The following is a 25,049-nucleotide window of genomic DNA, read 5'->3' as shown; positions in this document are numbered from 1 at the left end:
CCGGATTCCCACGGCCCCTGGATTCTCCAGCCGGACCCAGGGTTGATAGACTCCTGTGGCGACAGCTGCAGAGGCCCAGCGGGAGAGTACCTTAGGCTGCGCTTGGCAGTGACTTTGGGACCCAGTTCGTGGTGTACTGTGGGGAGAGAAGGGTGGTTGGGCTGGACTTTGTGGATGGGTCCCAGTGGCAAAGATTCCCCCAGGAGACAAGCGAGTAAAGAGGGCTACCCACTTCTTTCCCTGAGATTCTCTGCCAGCGGCACGTTATGGTCCTTGCCCGGGCTGCTGAAGACCTTTGGCGCCCCCCAGGGTGGGAGGGAAAAGAACTCTGGAGTTTGAGGAATTGCAAAAAAGTTTCAGCATGTTGGTTAGGTTTAGAGGGATGTTGCAAGCTGAGGTCCCATGGGATCTGGGGTTTGCAAACTGGCGAAAGTCGAACTGTGAGTAAGACACGGAGGGGCCAGCCATCCTTTCCTCCAGGCACCTAAAGCCACTGCACTGTTGGATCCCTAGCCTCCCCTCCGGGAAAACTGCTTTGGGAAAACAATCTAATTAGTTAGAGGTGGGGTGCCTGTGGTCCCATAACTAGCGCGGGTGAGTTAGGACTTAACAGACTAGGGGAAAACAGTACAGTACTTCTCACTGGAGGCAGCAGTTAACTTGACAGCATGTTTCAGGACAAAACATTGAGGAGGCGCTGCTTCTGCTGCTTTCCCCTTCCTCATCTCCTGCGGGGATTTCTGCCCTGGTAAAAGGAGGCTAGATCAGAACTCAGCACTCTCTTCCATAAGTCATAAGTCATGTGTGTGTGTATGTGTGTGTGTGTATGTGTGTGTGTGTGTGTGTGTGTGTGTGAGAGAGAGAGGGGGGGGGGGAGAGAGAGATATTCTGTGTGCTGCCCTATCAATCCTTTGGTTTTATGATAAGCAGGTGGCTCACCTAGGGGTCACCTACCTGTAGGTCCATGCCCCACAGTGAAAAAGAACAAGTTCTTAAAGGATTAGTAGATCGCTGTGCTTTCTAAACGTCATTGGATTGAAATCTAATCTTGTTAGTGCTTTAGTAAGACCTGAAATGATTTTCGAGGCCAGCGGCGCTGCCTCAGACAGAGATTTCTATCCTTGCAGGAAGTGAACTGCCAGCTGTCAACCTGGGCGGCAGGCAGGCATCTTTACCTTGAAAGAGAAGAAGAGAGCCAGATGCCTGCTGGTTCCAGAGTGCTGCAGCCTGACTTATGACGGGCTGGGCAAGTCCTTCCCATCCCAGGGTGCTGATGACTGGAAATTTGATCCTTATTATTCCTGTCCTCTTTGCTACAGATGTCTGCACGTGGAGACTGCACAGCTGTGACGAGGAGATGACTTGAGGGGACAGCTTCGATCTCTACAACGATGTCCACGAACAGTTCTAAACAGCCAGTGTCTCCTGCAGCCGCACTCATCGCGAACACAACCTGTCACACAGAGAACCGGCTTTCAGTATTTTTTTCAATAATTTTCATGACGGTGGGGATCTTATCTAACAGCCTGGCCATTGCCATTCTCATGAAGGCATATCAGAGGTTTAGACAGAAGTCAAAGGCTTCCTTTTTGCTCTTGGCTAGTGGCCTGGTGATCACAGACTTCTTTGGCCATCTCATCAATGGTGGCATAGCTGTTTTTGTGTATGCTTCCGATAAAGACTGGATCCGCTTTGATCAATCAAACATCCTGTGCAGTGTTTTCGGAATCTCCATGGTGTTTTCTGGTTTGTGCCCACTTTTCCTAGGCAGCGCGATGGCCATTGAGCGCTGTATCGGAGTCACCAATCCTATATTCCATTCCACGAAAATCACGTCTAAACACGTGAAGATGATATTGAGCGGTGTGTGCATGTTTGCTGTTTTCGTGGCTTTGCTGCCCATCCTGGGACACCGAGACTATCAAATTCAAGCGTCCCGAACCTGGTGTTTCTACAACACAGAACACATCGAAGACTGGGAAGACAGATTTTATCTCTTGTTCTTTTCTTTCCTGGGCCTCTTAGCTCTCGGTGTTTCATTCTCGTGCAACGCCGTCACCGGAGTTACCCTCCTACGAGTGAAGCTTAAAAGCCAGCAGCACCGACAAGGCCGGTCTCACCACCTGGAGATGGTCATTCAGCTGCTGGCCATAATGTGTGTCTCCTGTGTCTGCTGGAGTCCATTCCTGGTAAGACCCTAAAGTACTGCTGGTTTCCTGCTTTCCTGGGTGTATCTATGTTCTGTGCAATATTGGAGTTGCTGGTCTAGAGTGTCGGTGTCTCAAATGCTAAAACTGACTTCAGTGCTCAGCTCTGGCTGAGTTTGACCCACATGTTTGTTTTTCCATAGGCCCCGAATTAAAAGAAATGTGTTTCTGAACAAGTGTAACCACAGTCTTTCCTGCCTCCATGTGGGAGAAGTGTAAAGTCAGACAAGTAGTAGTTTCAATATACTGGGTGTTATTATCTTCTAAAATGTTGATGGAGTATGTCATTGTGATAGACCATTGCATCATAGCCAGGTGCATTTTAATAGAAAGTGACCCAGGTTTTCTTTTCCAGACAGAGTAGAGCAGACTCTGGATTGCCTTTGACATGTAAGGAAACTATCACAGCTTGCTAGCTATGGGGATGAGCTGAGAGAACTGAGAGGTCATGTAACCCTTCAGATAACGCAGAACAGACATCACTCGTTCACCAAGGCCAGAGCAATGCTGACAGTGTGGGGAGAAGTAGGATGGGGCAGGAAGGTCAAACGTTTACGAAAGTAAAACTTTCATTCCTTTAAATACTCTGCAGCCAGCAGGTGCCTGGGACAGCTTGGTATTTAATCTGGGCACAAAGGAATTTGTAACAGAAGTGAAGCATTCATATTCGGTTCCAGATAGATGACAGGAAAACCGTAAGAGAAGTCATGGCCCCAGCTCACTCACCAAATTCACTTTATGATGAGAGAAATGATAATAGGAAACTAAGGAGACAAAAACCATCCTTCTGTAGGAGGAAGGACAGCGTCAAGTGGTTTCATCCCTTTGCCTGCAGTGGTGGGGGAGCAGGCTGGCATCCAGAGATGAGCATCCAGGATGGACCAAGGTCAAAATGAGGCAGGAGGAGAGGTGAGGTGTAGGTAGAGCAATACGAGGTATGGCAGTCACTAAAGGAGGTCGTCTGCAGGTCTGTTAGCATAGCAGCTGCCTGAGAACTGTAGCCTTTCATACACAACCCAGGTGATCTTGATGTGCATAAGAGGTGGTGAGCACGACTCAGCAGCCAAGGAAAAAGATGGCTTTGTTTTATAAAAGGACTTCTTATTTTCACTCTATGGCTTTACAATTCTAATTCAGTTTTGTAAATTGTTAGGTCATTAAAAAAATAGCTTTATGCTTTCCCTGGGCTGTCCAGGTGGAAGAGTCCAACTCAGAGAGATGAGGCCATTCATGACCATTCAGCGTCGGGAAGACTGTGTGCTGTCAGGCTGTGGGGCCTAGGCTGAATGAAGGCTGGAATCTGCTTTGCCTCTAGTTGTGCCCTGTTTTAACTGAAGGGCAAAAGCCACATCTAACATTTTGAATTACATCGATGTTCATTTTGAGTGGTTGAATTTAAATTTATGATACTTAGCATGAGGAATTTCTTTCTTTTTCTTTTCCTTTCTTTCTTTCTTTCTTTCTTTCTTTTTTTTTTTCCTTTTTGAGACAGGGTTTCTCTGTGTAGCCTTGGCTGTCCTGGAACTCGTAGTCATCTGCCTGCCTCTGCCTCCCCGAGTGCTGGGATTAAAGGCGTGCGCCACCATGACCAGCACAAGGAATTTCTTAAGTTTTTAAAATAATGTCGTTTTTCAAGATGTGAAATGACACTGAGTGTGTTGTACTTAATTAGGTGTTTGTGGAGGTAAAATGAAAAGAGTCGGGTGAGAAGGAAACATTGAGAGTGAAGGGTGAAGGTCATGGCTCTGAGGGACTCTGCAGTGAGTGCACTAGAGGGGGGACAAATGACTGCAACAGCCCAGGCAGGCACTGACGTGTGTGCTGGTTGGCTCTTCATCATCACAACAGTTCTGATCCGCTCTGGCTCTTGACCTTGAGTAACTGGAGTGAAACTGGAATCCTAGACTCTTGCCATGTATGTACTGAACTTAACGTTTCCTCCTTTAGGCTGAAATCTTGGTTTCTTTTATCATTAATTAGGCAGTTAATATGATTTAGTTTATATTTCAAGTAATTCTAATGTTTTTCATTATTATGAAATCCCCCCCGCCCCCGCCGCCGCCTTCCTTTTGCTAGGCATACAAAGTAGCAGGTTTTCCTGTGGTATGTACTTTCCTTTTCTTTTAGGAATTATTGATATACTTATGTGTCACTACTTCCAGAATGCTTTTCAGTGGGTAAATTCCTCCTGTGTTAAGCGCATAGGCGATGTACCATAGGTGCCTCTCAGTTTGCTGGGACTGTGAGTTGTTTCAGCCATAGGCGATGTACCATAGGTGCCTCTCAGTTGGCTGGGACTGTGAGTTGTTTCAGCCATAGGCGATGTACCATAGGTGCCTCTCAGTTGGCTGGGACTGTGAGTTGTTTCAGCCATAGGCGATGTACCATAGGTGCCTCTCAGTTGGCTGGGACTGTGAGTTGTTTCAGCCATAGGTGATGTACCATAGGTGCTTCTCAGTTGGCTGGGACTGTGAGTTGTTTCAGCCATAGGCGATGTACCATAGGTGCCTCTCAGTTGGCTGGGACTGTGAGTTGTTTCAGCCATAGGCGATGTACCATAGGTGCCTCTCAGCTGGCTGGGACTGTGAGTTGTTTCAGCCATAGGCGATGTAGCATAGGTGCCTCTCAGTTGGTCGGGACTGTGAGTTGTTTCAGCCATCCTCTGGGTTTGCCTGCTGTATGATGAGGTCAAGTTTCTGCCAATCATCCCATTCCGGCAAGTAACCATGTGGCGTAGTATCTCATTTCATAGAGGAGGAAAACAGGATTTGCTTTTTCCAAGAAATTAAGATTTATAAGTCAAGAGTAAATATTGCATTTATTTAAAATATAACTTAATAGTAACATGTAGGTTTTTGACACATCTCTGCTTCATAACTGCAAATAAGATTAACTCCTAAATTCAATGGATTAACATTCCAGCTGACAAATACAAGAACCTACACTTGGCATTTAGCTTAGGGTTCCATACAGAAACACACTCATTCCAAACTCAGAGTCAAGCAACAATTACAAAATGGCCTTCTGAGCTACATTTACCTGGAAATCACTTGGTAGACCAAGCTGTCCTTGAACTTGTGGTGACCCTCTTGCCCTGTCCCCTGAGTGCTGGGATTAAAAGCATCCCCCACCATGTCCGCTTCAGGTAACACATTTTTAATAATCTTTGTTTTTCCTTTATTACATGGATGTAACGATTCTTTTTAATGCCCTTTTCATAGAATATATAACTTTAAAAGGAGTTTACTGTAATTGCCATGCATATTTCTCCAGTTTGGTAGGGCAATAAATACTTGCTGACTGGTTGATTGAAACCTAAGTAGAATGAATGTCAAGAGATTGGAAATGATTGACCAGAGTGGATTCTGGATTTGGTAGGTAAGCACTAAGGAAATACTGAAACCAAATGCTAAATTTTAGTGTTTCCCATGGCAGCACCTACAGATTAACAAAACGTTGAAATTCACCTATCTCTCAGTAGAAAAACAGACCTTTATTTTACTACCTCTTCAGAAACACAGGATATTTTTCCACGAAGGAAAACAAAGTAGCTGAGGAACAAGATGATTTCCCTTGCAATGCAGTCTACCCAAGAATGTAGTCTTTTGTACACGTACAACTGAATTTTGATTTTTCTCAGGCTGTTAATTGTTTTTTATTAATTTATTCAGATTACATCTCAATTGTTATCCCCTTACTTGTCTCTTCCTGTTCCTCCCTCCCTCTGCATTTCACCCTGCTTCCCTCCCCTAGGTCTGTGACAGAAAGGGACTTCCTCCCTGTCATATGGTCACATCTTGGTAGCCTGCCTATTTTTTCCCTGAGTGCCATTAGGCCTCCCCGCCAAGGGAAAGTAATCAAATATGGGGCACCAAAGTTCATATCAGAGTCAGTTCCTGCTCTCCACACAACTGTGGATAATGTCCTGTCCATTGGGTAGATCTGAGTAGGGGTTCAATGTTTACTGCATGTATTGTCCTTTGTTGGTGCAGTAGTTTGAGCAGACCCCTTGGGTCCAGACCCGCCCACCATGATGTTCTTCTTGTAGGTTTCTAGGACCCTCTGGATCTTTCTATTTCCCCATTCTCCCATACTTCTCTCGCCTAGAGTCCCAATAGGGGCTAGAGTTACAAATAGTTGTGAACAGCCTAAGATAGGTATTGAGAATTGAACTCAAGTCCATTGGAAGATAAGCAAGTTCTATTTCTAGCACCATATGCATATATATATATATATATATATATATATATATATATATATATATATATATTGTATTTGCATACACAGAGAGAGAAAGATTATACACAATCATTAAATTATTTACAAAATTAAACATATTAATTAAGATACTTTTAGGCTTGACCATGTTGAGTAAGAGGTATTCCACTGAAATTAATAGCCAAGTGGATCTCTCACTGTGTTGTTTCATGTATTGGATAAAGCTGGGGGTTTGGCTATCATTGGGTTGCTGCTGACTTAACCTTGTCTCAGCTGCTTTCCATCCTGTGTCAGTGTGTCTTAGTTTGGAATATGGGAGTCACAGTGTAGGCGCCTGGCAGGATCTATGACTTCAGGCTTTCACTTCTGTAAAGGCAGTCCCTACAACTCAGTTCCTTTCAGAAGAAAAGACACGGCAAGCGTTACTGTGCCAGCACAGTTTGAACTATGCAGATGAGGGCAGCCTTCTCACGCAGTAGGGGACAACAGGTGTAACTGACCATGGCTGGCACAGGAGTGGACCTGAACCCCCTAGGAGCACGTTCTTTCCCTGAGCCTGGGCATCTTTTGTCTAGAACATTTTCCTGGCATTCTCACAGCTTTCATACTGTTTTCCTGTTGCTCAAATATTACCCCTTCTAAGCTGTCTGAAGATTTGCCGTTTCTCAACTCCTCTCCTCCACGTCTCTGCATTATTTCCCTCCAAGCCCTCAGAAGTATGAAAGCTTTCTTAGTTTGGCTGGCGGCTGTTTAGCTTTTGTCTATTGCATGGAGCTCCAAGGAGGTAGGGGACCTTGTTTGTTGCTCTATCCTCGGTTCCTGGACCAGCCCTGGGCCTGCGGGGTTGGTTTCTATAGTAGATGCTAACCCACAAATATGCAAAGGAATGCTTAATGCAGGACTATATTGTCTCAGCTTTGCACTCTATACGCGGCCTGGTTGGCTTTACAGCTCCAGTTCATGATTGGATTGGAATGTTCTGAGAGGACGAAAACGTCTATCCTGAAGTTCCCGATTCACAGAGCCCCTGCAAGAACCCCAGACTCTCTGAAGCTTGAATCTGAGCTATGATTTAGGACCTTGTCAGTGCTCTATAATAATCTTACAGATAAACTAGGCTCGAAAATTTATTTTTGTATTATTACAGTAACCTATTCATGTGTGATTTCCTCAATTAGTCTCAGTGATTCTTGGTGTTGTGCTCTATGGCATTTGTGTTTTAGTTTCTAAGCATTGGGGGAGGGGTGAATGATTCGTCAACACGTGTTTAACAGAAACCAATAAGCCAAGCATTGAATGGGGAATCTTGAGGCCAATGAAAATATTATGCAATAAAAATGTATTATAATCTGTCTTCATCCTTATTGGCACTGTCTTTCCCTTTACGGACACCCTCATAATGCGTGTGGGAGTCTTGTTAGGGAGCAAGAGGAGAAAATTACTTCCAGAAAAGGCTTCCAGATGTTGCATGCTCACTGCCGTAAAATGAAATATTTACTCTAAATGTTGAAATTTGTCAAAAATTGAACTTGGTAATGCCATGTCTTCACTGACTGATTGAATAAATATGTATGTATGTATGTATGTATGTATGTATGTATGTATGTATATATTCCTACTTATATCTTGACTTATATATATTTTTGAGGCAGGTATTAGACATCACAGCCTGGCCTTGAACTCATTAGGTAGCTAAGGACTACCTCAGGCTTCCGTCTCCACCTCCTCAGTTCTAGGATTACATGTGTAGGCCTCCACACCTGATTTATACAGTGCTTGGAGATGGACTCCAAGGATTCCTGGCCATAAACAAGCACTGTGCCAGTGGAGTTATGTTTCCAGTACTTGATTTGTATAGTAAGACTAGAAGACTAGACCCACTTTATATTTAGAAATCACTTCTGAGGATAACCAGACAGACGGGTGGATGTCTGTGGATATGGAAGCACCCCATAGAGGGACCCTTGGGTGACTCTTGTTGGGGATATTTACTTCAGCTGTGGGGTAGCTACCTTGCCCATTATCATGCCACTGTCTCTTCCTGAGGTCATTTTATAGTGATAGATAAACACAGACTGGAGAACTCTGCCCCTTGTGTCATTTGGGACATGCCCACATGTCCTCCCTGCTTCCAGGGGGATCTTCTCACTGTTTCTTGGCTGCTCGGCTTCTGCCTGGTACTGCTACCCACTCTCTGCCACATTTTGGAAAGTGTTCAGTGTACGAACCTCCAGTTCAAAGCTAATTGCCTGCAGAGTTTGTCTTGGGGCAGAGATCCATGTCTGTCTGCTCACGTCCTATCTGCATTGAAGAGTATTTCATACAGATTTGAAATAGGACCAGATAAATATATTGCACTCTGCCCATGGGACTGAACTTGACTGGGAAGAGTAAGATATTTCCTCATGGAAAAATCTACCCAGTGAAGGTCGGTTAGTTAGAGAAAAGACACTGCTGGGCTGAGAAATTACACAAAAACCAACTGAGCATGGTGGTCTGGAAGACTTTTTTATTTTAAGTTCATTTATTCTTGGCGAAACAAGATTTCATATTTTCAAGAAGACATAAAAATGCCTGAAGATGTCACAGACATGGAGACAACACTTATAAACACTGCTTGAACCATTCAAGTATAAACAAGTCACAAACATGTGAATTAGAGTTATACTGTTGTGCTGTTAAAGTCTTGTACATTCCTGGGTGGGCTTCATAATTAAGTCTTCATACATCTGAGGTATAATGCAAGAGGTGAGTATTTCCAGATCTCCCTGAAACCCCATATGTAAGCTTATGTGCTTGGACTTACATGGACATGAGGTACATAAAATGCACTCACATCTGTGTTTGCTTTGGAAGGTGTTAACAGCCACATTGACTTGTCCTGGCACAACCATATTGTTTATCCGTGTTCAGGAAAGAATGGGAGAAATTTGTCTATTGATCCTTGTAAACATATCTTTCAAAGTTTGTGCAAACTTGCTGCTCTGTCTGTTCTCTGACCTGGATGTGAGGGTGTGAATGCCAAAGAGGACTGGATACAGTTGTGGTTTACAGGGACAGGGAGGCAGTTTCCTCACTTGTTCTCAGCTATTGAATCCACAAATAAAAGCCAGAGGGAGTGGGGTTGTGGTGCGATGCTGAAGGAGACAGATAATTGGGTTCTGCAGAAGGAACTATTCTAGCTTTTTGGGCATTGTTGCAAATCACACCAGCCCTTGAGAGCACTTACTGAGAGCACAGGCTAGGAGCAGGACTGTCGTTCTCAGCATGCCCTTGCTGTGACCTTGGAGCTGTCCTGGGCTAATTTTGCACATACGGGAACCGATTTCAATAATTATACTTAGTCAGAGGTATTATTGGATTAAATCACTGGACTTTCCCAAAAGCTGTAACAGAGCAATCAACACACAATAGACGTACAATATAAAAACTCTGTAAAACTATCGCCATGATTTCTGCTCATCATCCTGATTTTCATGCCATTGCCCACACCACTAAGATGGGCTGCATGCCACAGAGGAACATGACAGAAGCTTATAGTTTCAGAGAACTTTTTAAAAGACATTTTTACTTGCTTCTGATTCTGGTCCTTATTTCAGGGTCTCCTCAGAAGCAGATGGTGCCTGCCAGTCATTTGCATCTTGCTCTGTTTTGAAAACTCTCATACTGTAGGTAATGAATCAATGTAAAATTAGCAAAAATTGTTAGGAATCATAGGGTACCATGCTTGGTGCTGTGAGTGGTGCCAGGGAGTAGAAGAAACAGACTAGCTCCCTTCCCAAAGAGAGGGGGTAGCTCAGATAAAGTAAGAGGTGTAAGGTTTTTGATTTTGAGGGGGTGAGGACAGTGCTTGTTAACAAGCCCCCTTTCCTCTGCTCTTGGCCACATGATTGGAAGGAATTGCTCTCATAGAGTGGAGATCTCGCCAGGCATCCATGGTGCACATCTTTAATCCTGGCACTTGAGAGGCAGAGGCAGGCAAATTTCTGTGAGTTTGAGGCTAGCCTGGTTTACAACGAGAGTTCCAGGGCATTCAGGGCTATTACACAGAGAAACTCTGTCTTGAAAAACCAAAAATACCAAACAAACAAACAAACAAACAACAACAACAACAAAAAATAAAGTGGGTATCTCAATAGCACCCACTTTATAGGTTTGTGGCAAAAAACCACCCACCCAACCAACCAAACTGGATATGTTTGAAGAAGCATTTAAAATTGTGTCTGATGTACACTATGTGCCATGTGTTTTCAGGTATTATGCTGTTATTATTACATGAAAATCTTGTCATATAGTAACTTTGTTAATGAGATCATGACTGTAAAATTACCTAGAGTGTTACAGCAGGACTTGGCTCTTAGAGTTTAGAAGCTCACTAGTACTTATTTACTGATTTGACAAATTCTTCTTAGGTACTTTTCGTGTGGCTGGTACTCTTATATTATCTAGCATGTCAATCACTATGATTCACCTGTGTTATGGTAATTTTATAAAACTGTTTGATTCTCAATTTTTCTCTTAGCCTGGATATCACATAAATAATTAAGACTCTATTATGTATTTTAAACAAACTTCCCAGCCCAAGAACTGAGCAGTTTTAACTCTATTCTTAACCCTCGAAGTGAATTTGGCTCCCTCCCATCACACATTCTAGAAATACTCGCACTTTGTACCTTTCCTTGCTGAGCTTTCTCTCCTGGGCCTCCTGGCCTTGTGTTCATGGCTGAATCCTCTACTTCTTCTTCTAACTCCCCTTCCCCTGGCTGGCAGGAAGTCCAGCCCTATTCTCTCCCCTGCTCAGCTATTTGCTGTAAGTTGCTTTATTGGCATGTCAGGAGACAATTGGGGAGCATTGTTTACACAATATTGAGACAGGAGATTCTCAGATCAAGGATTGCAACAAGATATGGAAGGTATAGGAAGCAACATTTGAACTACACAAAACCTTATGCGCATACAATTGTTCATAAAATTTATGACCACAAGCAAGGGTACTTGAAGAAAGTGAAAGGATGTTTGTCAGAAGTTGAAGTAGAGTAACAGCAGGTATTCTGTTGTGGATGTTTATGGATGAGATTCTCTTTGACAATTTATACAATGGAAGTGTGTCTAGAGAACATTGTTTCTTAGAAAGAAAAATTGGCATGGAAATCCAAAGCCAAGGTATGTGAGTGTTCAAAGCAAAAAAGAAATAGAATAATGTTTATCACAGAATAATGTTTATAGATAGAAAAGTCTGTATTTTACAATGGTGTTGGTACAGGTTTTAACAACATTAGAACATACTAGATTGTAGAGAATTAATATTTTTATTGAAAATAGATTCTTCTCTCATACAATACATCCCAACCACAGTTTCTCCTTCTTACACTCCTCTTAGAATGGGTCTGCAGTGATTAATATTAAGGGATTTTTTTCAAGTAATGAAATGAGCGCTGGAATGATTAAATCGGATAATAAACATTCAATGATTAAATTAATATTTCATATAATCTTTGGATAATGACACAATTTAGGGTATAGATGACACATCAGATATTAGTGAGAAGAGTGCTGCAGAGGTGTCTAGTGTTTTCTTAACATGCAGGTTAAAAACATTTTGGAAAAGACTAAAAAATAAATTAAATTTATATTATTTTTAAAATAATGACATGAATAAATTAATAAAATAAAATTAAAAAAATAAAACAATGGAAATGGTGAAACTGAAACCTTACTTAGGCTTACCTACACTCACTAAGTCCTTCATTGGCCTGTTCTTTCCTGGGGGAAGAACTGGGTGTCTCCTGGGTAGAAGGCAGAGAACCCAGAAGAAGAAACAACCACAGAGAAAATCACCATGAAGTCTCAGAATCACACTTTCTGTCTCCTTCACAGGCTGTGCTAGAAAGTGCTTAGAGCTTCTGCCTAGCATACAGAGAGCCGCAGGTTCAGTCCTTAGCCCTGAAAATAAAATGCGTAATGCTTGTATATAATGGCATTGATTTCTAATCCATGACTACAATCTGCCTAATAAATTGAATTGTTACATACACATCTATTTTCAATATGGGATGAACATAATAATTTCTATTTTCCTGGATCTGCTTGGTACAAGCCAGAAGGATAAGTTCTCACTAGCAGGGTAATCCTGGGTGGAGAGCAAACACGTGTGGCTGAGGACTGGTCGCACAGTTGTAGCACTACAACGGCAGTGACCAGATGTTACTGTCACAAGTTCGTCATTTTCCCGTTCACATACATATTCACAGCTCAGGACCAGCAGAGAGAAAGGAAGTTGGAAACGAGTGAAGGGCTGGGCGGGGGAATGGGAGCGGACAGGACTGTACAGGCTGAAAAAGGCTGGGATGTGTCCAGGCAAGTGCCATGGTCTGCTCACAAACGCTGTAAGTGAGGCTTCCTTCACCTCCACAGATGCCATCTTCTCACCGGAGAACTTCAGGTTCATACAGTGTGTTCTCTTAAGCTATAGAAAAGAGTTTATTAGCTACAAAAGCTTTGTGAAAAACACAGTTAACTGCAAAGTAGGGTCAAGTTTCCTCAACTTCCACACTCTGGTTGCATTCTTCTATTGGCTAGCATGAGACGTGCGTTACTTTAAGTCTTTGATGAACGGCCCAGAAGATCCTTTCTTCTACCACTTTTTTAGGTTTCTTTTGTGCAAGGGCTTGTGTAAATATTTCCCCAAGTGGTTTTTCAAGGATATCCTTTGGATATCAGGGAACAAATAATTCTGATATAAAATAATTACAACTATCAGTTGTTGTATAAAATTGTCTTCCAATGTTATTGCCGTTTAATTTAGAACTTTAATTTGATATTAGAAAACTGGTCAATTTTTTTTTTGTAGTTAGTGCCTTTTGTTTGATGTGAAGGAAGTGGTTTTCTAAGAATAAGATGATAATATTTATATCATTTTCTTTTCTAATGCTTTTCTCCTTTTTTTGAAATTTTTTATTAATTTATTCATATTACATCTCCATGGTTCCTTATTTCTGAATATCCTTATCTATATCATCTACATCCATGTTCATATTTATATCTCAATCTCTCTATGACTATATATATATATATTCACATTACATCTATATCTTTCTGTGTGGCCAGCAAGCTCTCAGACTCTGCCTGCCTCTGCTCCCGAGTGCTTGGATTTCCAGCCACCTGTAGCCAGCCATGTCTTTTTTCCTTCAGTGTTTGTGCCTCATGCCTCCAGAGACAGCACTCTTACTCTTGTGTTTATGTTTTAAATACAGTTATAACTCAATTTGGGTTTATTTGAAAGTTAGTAGTCTGAGTTTTATTTTGAATAGCTAGTTAGTTGTCCCAAATTACTAGCGACTGTTTTAAACTTCTACCCGTCGTATTTGGGAATTCTTCTCTAGCACTTGCCTGGATCATCCTGAACCTGTTAGCCAGTTTTATTTATTTTTTTCTGGGGGGTGGGGCAAGGTCTCCCTTTGTGTCCTGGAACTCTCTATGTAGACCAGGCTGGCCTCGGACTCACAGAGATCCGCTTGCCTTTGCCTTCTGAGTGCTGGGATTAAAGACATGCACCATTGTGTTCAGCTATTTATCCCCCCTTTTATCCATTACATGCATCTTTTTATTCTTTTCTTCACACAGTTCTACACAAATTGACTGAAGAAATTTGATGTCCTGTGTTTATTATACTGGTTATATTTTGAAATTTGGTAATAGTAGTTTCCCGTGAGGTATGTTTGGAACCAGCATGGGTTAGATGAGAAACCTCTCTCTCTAAGTTTCACTACAGCCAGGGTCACCTGCTGCACAGCCCCTGTTTCGTGCTGGCCCCTGTTGGCCTGTGTAGCTGCTATCACTGCCTTTAATGTCGTTGACAGCCTGGGACTGGTTACTCTCCCCTACAGAGTGACAGACTCTGCTCAACAAGGCAGAGATGCTTCATGGTTTGTGTGGTCCCTTCTCCCTGCCAGCTGAGCCCCTCTCATCTCTCTGCCCTTCCTTTGGCAAGGTGGTAGACATGTAACGTGACATGTAACGTGCCACTATTTGGTCACGGTGGTGGAACTGCAGCAAGAAGGATGAATCACTTGCTTCAACTATAGAGCTCACTGTTTCTCAAAACTCATATTTCTTACAATATTGTGGGTAAACAATAAAGCCTAGTTTATAACATCAAATTAATTTAATGAGCAATTTTTGCCACTGCAGTTATTTTGTCTGTAAGATGCTGGAGTGAATAGCATAACCTCATTGTACTGTGGTGACTTCTGGACAGCCCCGAGTCATCTTTGCGTTTGGGTACAGACATTCCTGCAGTGCATCTTTCATAAACAACAACAACAACAAAAACAAAAACAACAACCAGGTCAAGATTTTCTTTCCTCTTCTCTCATGTGTTGCTTTTGGTTGTCTCTTGAGGCTGGTAGCAAGACAACAAACTATGACTAGAAACTTCCTATTCCTGCGTGGCTACAACTTTCTCTCCCCATGTGGCAGCCTGTACCTGAGTAGGTACTTTAGTCTGCTATTTCAAAAAAGTATGTAGGTTTAACCAGATGCAGGGCAGAGAGTGGAAGGGTGCGGGTAAATCCAGTTTTAAAAGGTCGATTTTAACGAGCTCCAGGAACTTGGTACTGACCACAGTGGTCCTAAGTACCTGGAACGGCCTCTTGCAGTCCTGCCAGGGTTTTGGTTCAGTGTTGCCCAAGACATGTCTTAGTAAGAAACTTCTGAGAATCACCCCTCATGTAGCACACCCCAAGGGTTTGCTTAAATAGAAATGCTCATTTTCAGCAAGGCTTACATAGAATGGCTCATAGGAGGAAAAAAAGCTGTGTGAAGATCTCCACGTCTTCTTCCCTAGTATATGAGTTGCTTTCCTAATTATAACTAAGATCTGCAGATAGCTCCACAATTCCAATAAAAGGAGGGTTCATTTCTGATGCTGCTTAGTATCATATGCTTATAACTATGCATTTGTTGTTGTTGGTTTTTTTTTTTTTTTACTTTTGAGACTATAATTTAATCACAACATTTCTCTCTTCCCTATATTTTCACTACTGATAGTTTCCACAGTTTTCCCCTATATGGTCCCCTGTCCCCATTTCTGAGTTCATCTCAACTCTTTTTCTTTTTTTTTTTTTGTCAAGTTGGTAGACTTGTAGAGTGTTGATCATTTGGTTGTATCAATGAAATTAGGGCAAGAAGAAAGAACCGCCTTAAACCATATCTATCCCTGAATGAGAAAAGTGCCTGACCTACCAATTAAAAAAAAATTAAGCCATTATAAGCACTGATAGGTTCTGGCACTTTCATTGGGTATATAGTGGTTCTTCCCCCCCACTGAGAGCCTGAAGACAGCTAAGGCAGACTCTTCCTTCTTTCAAGGGAATATAAACAAGCATTCTGCCAATGACAAAAAGAAAGAAAAATTCAAACAATTCCAACGGTATGTTAGCGAGCGGAGGCCTCTGCCTGTCAGCACTGACCTTTTACACTTAGAGAAGGCTGATGTGGGAGTACAGTGTCAAGGCCAATCTGATAAAAGTATTTCTGGATATGGAGGAAGACAGTGATCTGTCGAGGAGTGAGTTCTATGTGCCCTGTAGGCCTTTCCTGCATTACTCAGGTCTGACTTGTTAAGTGTTCACAACACGAAGCCAGTCTGCATATTCGTGTAAGATTGGCATTCCACCTGGGAAACACTGGAAGAATACACGTTTTATGTGCATGCATTTCTTGTCTTAAACACCTCCACTGATTTACAATGACACTAAGGGACAGAAAGATGTGTTCAGAAAGTGTTCAGAAAGATGGACCACCTCTATCTTGGACATCTGGGTTTGTTTTGCTTGGTTCTCAAAAACTGAGGATGAAATAAACACAGCTTACTCACAGACAATTTACCTACTAAACTGTAAGGAGGAGGCGGGAACAAATCACTTAGAAGGCACGCTTCATTGTGGTTTCTGAGCGATGTCCCTTACTTCAGGTACAGAGCAAAGTTGTGGCATGCAAGAGGTCCCTGGGAATCTCCCTGCTCTCACTTAGTCCTTACAAGACCAGAGAGCACTCTGAACAAGAACCAGAACACTTTGGTCTACAGGTTGCAGGTTTCTCTTCGGAAAGACCTTCATGTTCGCTGTCCAAGGGAGGCCACTGGGCACCATATGAAAGGAGAACTGTGAGGCTCCTTGGACTATTCTCCTGGAAAAGGGTGACTTTAGGAATAGATCAATGCAGTTTATTTACATTTTTATAGCTAAAATTGTAACAGTTTCATGTGCATGCTAGCTGTTAAATAATGTTTTTCCTTGCAGCTTTAAAAAGAAAACACATCTGTTCATTGATAAAATGCCAAACTTGTATGACTTCACATGAAAAAAAAAACCACAAGGGAATTCAAATCTATATGTGGCTGGTGAAAATCATCTCTAAGAATATGCTACCTTGGAAGGTAGAGGCAGGAGTTTCAGAAGTTCAGGGTCAGCCTCAGCTACAAATTGAGTTCAAAGTCAGCCTCGGCCATATGAGACCTGACTCATCACCACTACCACCAACAAATCAACCAACAAAATAATGTTATTATAGAATATTAAAGTAATTGAATTATTTATTTGGATTGTAGTTCTAAAATTCATGATTTGCATTTAGTTACCTTTGCTGTACTCTCTATGGAACCCATGCTGATTTTTTGTAGCTTACATTTATCTCATGTTGGACAAAACAGACCAAATTCAATCTGTTCCTAGTGTGTTTGTTTTGTGACTGGCTGTCTCTCAAGTTAGTAGAAACTTCCCAGCGACACAGTCAGTGTCATCTGTTTCTACTCTGTTTCCTTTAGTACTTTGTACAATGCTTGGAAAGGTCCAAGGAAAATACAGCTCATCCTTTAGAATCCTTTAATCACATATAAAATTAGTGAAGAAAATAACAGCCTTATGGCAATGGTTATTAAGCATCCAGGATGTCATGTAAAGGCTTTGTTTGAAAACACTAATTTTGGAAAACTTATAACTCTTTGAAATATAACTGTAAAATCTCATTGTTGTAATTGCTTTGTGTTTAAAGTTATTGCTTAGTTTTGTTCTAAGAATTAAAACTTAATTAATGAATTGAGAAAAGCCCTGCATGCTTATCTTGCAGTGTGTACACAGGAAGGGAGGATCAAGGTAACTTGTAAATTCCCAGGGGAACCTTGCAGCATTCCCATTGTGCTTGTTCTCAGATGCAGAGAACATTAGTGAATATAGATATTTTTAAAAAATATATTTTATTAATTTATTCATATTACATCTCAAGAATATAGATATCTTGAGGGCATAACCCAAAGGATGTAATAATTTACAACGTCTGCATTTAGCATCAGAATTTATTCAACACAATTAACCACACATTATACTTAAAATTGTAGTTAAAAATAAAATAAATATCCCCAGACATAAGGCAACAAAGAAATACAAAGATTTTGATTTGACCATGATTTGTGGGGAAAAATAAATGGACTAAAAAGAGAATTCATTTTGTGTTCTGTTCTTATGATAATGCAGGTCTGACAATAGGGTTGTCTGAAGAAATTTGCTAATATTTGCATTTTAAATGTTTTTTAAAAGTAATTACACTTTGTAGAGCCGTAATTCCAGCACTCGGGCAGGCAGAGGCAGGCAGAGGCAGGCAGAGGCAGGTGGATCTCTGTGAGTTTGAGGCTAGCCTGCTTGACAAAGTGAGTCCAGTTTGGCCAAGGCTACACAGAGAAACCCTGTCTCAAAAACAAAACAAAAACAAATAAGCAAAAAAAGGTGATTAGTCTTCTCTCCTTTATAGAGCATGGAACTCTAGTCTCCAACCTTTCCTCTTCCATCTAAGCTGACCTCTAATTTCCCTGAATAAATCTGAAATTTCCAAATTTAAAAATAGACCTCTTCATTAATTGGCAATGCATATTAAAATCATATTTTGGTTTTGTAAGTAAGTGTTTTTGCCTCTGATAAGTATCTTTACTCCTGTCATTGAAATGCTAAAGCCCCACCCACAGGTAACAAGTCCCTTTCAAGTGCTCATAGCGGATGTTTCAAACCAGATGGAGCTCGGAGGAGCCAGCTGCAGCACTCTGGTTACAACAAAGCAAACCTTTATCTTGATGTATTTATTTCACTTGAACAGAATGCTGAACATCCCAAGTATCTTGCAAAGTCTGATGGCTTTGCTACCGTGGCACCACTGCTTGCACTCATACCCAGACATGTCTGTAGTTGGAGGACACCATAGTTCTTTGAGTGTGTATGTGTGCTTGAAGGAGCCAGAGGAAGAAGGCTGCTCCATCTTGTTCCCTTGAGGCAGGGTCTCTCACTGAACCTGGAGCCAGGATGGTGTCCAGTGAGCCCCAGTGACCCTGCTGTGTTCCCTTTCCACAGTGCTTGGCTTGTAGGCACTCATGGAAATGCCCAGCTTCTTACTGAGTGCTGGGATCTGAGCCCAGGCTCTCATGCCCTCACCCTCATCACTGTGTGTGTGTGTGTGTGTGTGTGTGTGTGTGTGTGTGTGTGTATGTGTGTACACATGCATGTGTGCCTACATACACACATAAGTACAGTGTTACTTGGAGGCAAGAAGAGAACATTGGATTTTCTGGAGCTAGAGTTACAGGCAGTTATGAACCATTGATCTGTGTTCTGGGAACTGAATTTGCAATGGCTCTACTTTCTCTTAGTTTCTGAGCCATCTCTCCAGTTCCAAGTTCCTGATTTTTTTTTAATGGATCCAAAGATATAGCCTTAGTGAAAATGTACTACTTAAAAATATAAACCAATAAAAACATATGTGTAAAGGTGATATGGTTAGAGATATTTATTCATTTATTCAGAAATATTTTTCTCAAAGCATTGCACTCCTCAGACAACATTTGTTGGAGTGTGCTAGGACTGCGCTGTGCTATCAGATGGCCCGCTGGGCCTCTTCTCCTGTGACGGGTGGGCTCCTCGGTGGTGTAGGGTGCAGAGGGTGCAGGTCAGTGTCAAAGGGATGGAGGATGAGTAAACACACAGATTACCAGGAAAGTTTTCAAACTATGATTACCCTGAGTGGGGCTGGGCACGGGGCTATCTTAGATCAGATGACCAAGGACAACCTCATAAGGAGCCTGTGCCTGCAGTAAGAGTACAGCTAAGGATGACAATGGAGAATTTCTAGAAAATTTTAGACTATTTTGTTGACTTCCCCCAAAAGGTGCAAATATTTCTGAAGAGAGAAAAAAAAAAAAGATGGTGCTACCAATAAGTAGCCTTGGCATACTTTGTCCTGAGACATCTATGTTTCTGAATAGATCTGCTTCATTCCAGCCTCTGCACCTGGGATGAAAAGGCTTGAGTCCATTCCCAGGCAAACAGGAAACTCTGCATTTCCTACTCTGGTCTTGTATCCACCTACCGAACATTTGACAGATACTCACTAAGGGTAGAGAGAGCTCAGCTGTATGATTTGTGCCAATGAGCATCTGTCAGTGCTGGTTCCATGTGTATGAATTCATCCAGGCAGTCTCACTCAGAGGATGAATCCAGCCTCCTTGCCCACATCTGAACCTTTTCATCTACAAAGTGAGTTCCTGTAAGAATCTATGTGAAATTCAGGTTTGAGTGCAAAAGATAAGATAGATAAGGGGCAATATGAGTTTTTACATATTGTAAGCAAGGTGCTACCTTGTCCTCACAATTATTATGGCCATGGTTGTACTTTACCTTCTAGTAAAATTCAGTGGAAATTAAAAAGTAGTGACAAAATACCTACCAGACACTTTCACATGTGTTTCATAAACATAAAAATGACTAAAATAAGATATTAACCTTAGAGAATGCGTGGCTTGTTTGTGGAAGTGCGGCAGAACTAGCTTTGTTACAAAAGACCCATGAAGTCCATGGCCTTTCAAGGAACAAATGAGGTTAAATTGCCCCATTTTCCCCACAGATGTAGAGGACACCACCAGAGGCTCACGCCGTATCCTGCTCTTCTTTTCAGTATGCGTGTGCTTAATGAGCTCCTCTCTGAGCTGCCAGCGGACTCCATTGCCTTTTGCGATGCTGGACTTTTGAAGTTCAGGATTAGAGGGATTTTGAATCTCATACTGGCCTCTGATCAACCCAGACAGCAGAATCTAGATGCTGATCCACTTCATCTTCTGTATTAAATAGTTTATCTGAGTCAAAAGCGTCATCTCTATTTTCCATTGCTTGTTTCTAGAGAAACCGTATTGTTTTAAGTGAGGCCATTTTTGTGGTATTACTTGCAAAACCTCTCCGGAACACAATATTGTCCACATAACTTAAGAGGAAGGGCTTGGCTTTCTGGTGCTGCAAATAATACCACAAGACCTGGCAACTTGATAGAAAAAAGTATCAGGATTAATATAATGGAAAAAAGGGTGGTAGAACCGGAGCTTCAGTTGTACACAGTCACGCAAGAAAGAAAATTTCTGATATTTGCCGACTTCTCCAGGGCAGGAAGAGAGTCTTCAGTGCCGTGGAGTGACAGGGGCGAGTGATGGGTATAGGTTGGTGACACTAAGCTTTCGATTTGGAAGTGATTATAAAGTACACACAAAAATGCCTCTATTGCCTATTTTGAATGCATTCACAATTAAAAAATAATTTGATACTGAGTGCTGGTTTTTTTTATGTTTATTTACATAGCCTAACTGTGTCGAGCTGTGTCAAGGCCCTGGAGAAGAATGTTGGGCATTTAAGCACTGTCTTTTGATTACTCCTTGGGGTCTGGGGTAAACTTCCAGGAGACACTTTCAACCTTGTAATTTCCCAATCTGAATTCAGGCAACGGCAAGGTTTTCAGGGGTCGTGTTTTTGGGACCAGTCTGAGCTCTGCAGGGAGAAGCATCAGAGATGTAGCTTTGATCCTATTCCCTAAGGCAGGATAGGAGAACCAACATGCTGGCCGGGTTCTGGCCACATAGGCTAGCAACCTCTCTTAATTTTCCCTTCTCCAGAGATGCAGACTCATTCCTCCTTCTATGCGTGACCTTTTTCCTCCTGCAACATCTACTAATATGAGTTGTCTTAACCTTTGTGCTATAATTGTGCTATTGACTACAGAAAAATTATTAGATGAGAGAATTTTTTTCCTTAAAAAAAAAAAAAAGAAAAGCAACACACACGTGTGTGCCTGTGGGCATGCATGATCATGTAGGTTGTGGGAGTTTATAGATGTTTGTCTACATGCATGCAGGCACATGTGCACATGTACATACCTATTTATAGAGACCAGAGGTCAATTCATATGCCATTCTTCAGATTCCAACTACATTGGTGTTTTTTTGTTTGTTTGTTTATTTTTTGTTTATTTTTGTTTTTGTTTTTTTTTTGTTTTAGGTAAAAATCTCTCAGAAGCCCCACAAAACCATGCCCAGGCCCTTTGAGAATTCTGGGATCAAATCAGGCTCTCATGCTTGCATGGCAAATATTTCAACAGCCATCTCCCTATACCTAAACTCCAGAATTTCCTCATAAAGGAACTAGAAGCCTAGCATTTATCTCTCTGTGTTACCTCAAGGAGGGAAGCAATGATGGGTTTAGCACCTATGGTCTGTAACACCCTCGGCAACGATGCCATCTGCATAGTGCTCAGCTCCTGGTTTATTCCTTATCTCATTCTCATTTATTTGTGCTAATATTATAAATACTTTAAACTTTAAGTTTTTGTGGGATACCTTGTTACTTCCCCTGAGAGAAGTGTTCAGACGCCTGACTATGGCAGCTTGCTGTCTCTCTGCTCCTGGTGTGACTGAGATGTGCTTACTTGCTGCCACGTGGACAGCTGATGTTGCCCTCTGCTGTGTGTCATGGGCACTCTGCAGCCAAAGCCCAGAGTCTGAAGTCGTATGATGCTGCTTAGGCTTTACTCCTCTGTAAGGAAGCATACAGGGTGGGATGTGCTGTTCTGTTCCTCTCCATGTCATCGCCCGGAGGCAGGATCCCTCACTGAGCTTTTCCTGGTTTCTTCCAGGCTGATTAGCCTGTGAGCCTTCAGGGAGGTCTCCAACCCCACTCTCATCTACAGCTACAGGCTTGAGTGGCCATACCCAGCTTTTTATGTGGATGCTCAGATTTGAACTCAGGTTCTCACAGTTGTAGAACAACTGTGCTCTTACCTACTAAGCCATCTTCTTATCCCCTGATGTCATTTTCATGCTCTTCTTAAAGATAAATGCTATACTTTGGGTCCTTCATGCACTGTACAGGCCTATTTGTTGAAGGCTTGGTCTATGGTAAAAAAAAAAAAACTTTGGGTATGGTGGCTGATGGAAGTGTGTTAGATCATTATAGGCATTCCTTTGAAAGGACAATAGGACTCCTATCCTCCTCTGCTCCTCTTTGCTCCTGGCTGTCATTGGGTGAACAATATTCTCTACTGTGAGGATTCTGTCATGATGTGAAGTGTCACCAAAGGCCAAAAGTCTTGGTGTGTAATGACCATGGACCAAAGGCTCTGACCATGATCAGACTGTACTGCCAGCCACAGACTTAGATATCTCATGGACTAAAGGTGAGAATCTATGGTCAAGTATTTTAGTCTATATATAGTCTATGCATATATAAATTTACACACCTACCTATAGGTATACATAATAATAGGATGGGTATTTAATGTACTGAAGAATTACATGGGCAAAGGCAAGTTTGATCAAAGATTCAAGTCAATGAGTTGTAATCTAGAAAATACTAGTGCCTATGCTGGGTTACAGCCAAAGAAGAGGAATTTTAGTTTGCTATTCTTAAGAAAGTTAAAAGCACGACTGTAGTGCATGATGACACACTCCTGAAAAGCTAGCATTTGGGAAGAAGAAAGAAGCAGAGACAGAAACAAATCCAAGGCTAGCTTTAGCTACATAGTGAGCTTGAGGCCTGTCTTAAGGTGAAACCTTGTGTAAAAAAATGAGAAATAACCAAAGACCAAAACTGAAATATAACTGTATGACCCTGAAGGGGTCCATTCAGATGTTACGAACCAATGAGTTACACTGTCTTCTTCCTGCTGACCATTAAGTGGATGGACTCTAAAATTATGACAAATAAAGTAGTTTAAAATGACTTGACTGACTGACCAGCGAGGGTTATACTGAGCAGAGCAACAGCCTGTGCAGCCTGTGGCTTTGACTATAGTTCAGTAGTTCTGCTTTGGAGTCAAGCAGACTTCACCCTCCCCTCCCCCTCACCACCCCCCTCCTCCCTGCAGCTCCTCCCACTGCACAACCCACTGTTTAGTTCCCTAGGGTTGTAGAGAGTGCATGTTCTCTATTAGCTTAGGATAGCCTTCTCAAATTCTAGTTTCTCTAAAATTTATTGATGTCTTTTATTTTTAAAGGGACACCCATCTCATTAAGACTTTTCTTTGGTTGACAAATGATTGTACTAGCGTTTAGAAACGCTTTGGGCAATCTTTCCAAACTACTGTAATAACAAACCTCTGGGGCAATTGGAAATTTCTCTCTGGAAAAAACATTCTGTGTTTCAGGACAGATGGTTTACTGAAGCACCTTATTGGTACCGGCTGCTTTTGCTATGAAAGGCGTGCTGTAAACAGTCAAACAAAGTAGGCTTTGCTCATGCAACAATGAATTGCTAACTCTGTGACCAACTTCCAGCTAGTCATTTATACCCATGATCCTTGGGATTGCTCTGGTTAAGCCATAAAAGATAAACACTTCTTGATTAGGATGAACACATCTATGTCTCTATTTAGAATATAAACATTTTTTTTTTCATATTAACCGTGGGTTTAATAGCAGTCGCTGTGACCGGAAGCTAGAATTCACAGAGCTGTAAAATGCATACCTAAAAGTAAAATGCCTCCAGTTCTGGTGGGACATATGTCAGTGTTCTCCTTTTGAAACTGACATTTTGCCGATTGAGTTTTTACTGTAACCACTGCCAAAGACAGAAACGATGGAGTAAGGATCATAATTAGAACAATGACTTCTCAGATTAAATAATTTTTTAAAAAATCCAACAAGCATCTGAACACCAATTTGAGGATGAAAGGAAGAAGACTATCAAATTGAAATCATGCCATGGGATGACGGATATAAAGACACCTAAGGAAAGGGATATCGTTTTATGCCAACGTCTTACTTTAAAGATGCTTGTTGTGGTTGTGCACACCTTTACTTACAGCACTCAGGAGGCAGAAGCAAAGCTTGGTCTTCATAGCAAATTTTAGACCAGCCTGCAAAAGGAACTGTCATTCACTTGTTTCAGTTGCTGTCTGCTAACCCAGGCCTAGTCCTGGAAGCTTCCAGCCTCCGTACAATCTAACCTAGGCCTAGAGCGTTTTCAGCCTCTGAGACTTACTGCTTATCAGCCCCAGTAAATCTGCTTCCTCCCGCTGTACGCATTGCCCCTTACATAGCTTCCCTTTCCTCTCTGTTCTCATGAAAACTGTACGTTTCCTATTCTGTCAAGTCTTTCTCTGATTCATCACCTTTTCTGCTGCTCAATTAGACATCAGTTTCAAACATGGAGGTTTCCTTCTACAAACTGACTTTACCTTCATTGTTTTGGATTAAAGGCATGTGCCACCACACCTGGACCTAAGCTTTTCTTTACCTGAAACTTGCACTGTACTAGGCTGGCTTCAACT

General features: G+C 41.9%; 1 protein-coding gene across 6 annotated transcripts in view; it reads left to right on the top strand.

The window, feature by feature from the left end:
* Positions 1 to 25,049, top strand: part of PTGFR (prostaglandin F receptor) — a 54,133-nt gene that overhangs the window by 16,282 nt on the left and 12,802 nt on the right. For 2 of the 6 annotated variants that reach the window (XM_084755777.1, XM_084755776.1), the window contains one exon: positions 1,320 to 2,189. In XM_084755777.1, the coding sequence (XP_084611903.1) occupies positions 1,392 to 2,189 (798 nt within the window). In that variant the 5' untranslated portion in view covers positions 1,320 to 1,391. Of the gene's footprint in view, positions 1 to 6; positions 109 to 369; positions 441 to 569; positions 595 to 632; positions 749 to 1,319; positions 2,190 to 25,049 lie in introns of those variants that run through there. The other 4 variants (XM_084755780.1, XM_084755778.1, XM_084755781.1 and 1 more) reach the window with 4 other exon arrangements.

The sequence above is a fragment of the Acomys minous genome (genome assembly GCF_964271855.1).
Source record: "Acomys minous genome assembly, chromosome: 14".
Classification (NCBI taxonomy): domain Eukaryota; kingdom Metazoa; phylum Chordata; class Mammalia; order Rodentia; family Muridae; genus Acomys; species Acomys minous.
This window is presented reverse-complemented; position numbering and strand designations above follow the sequence as displayed.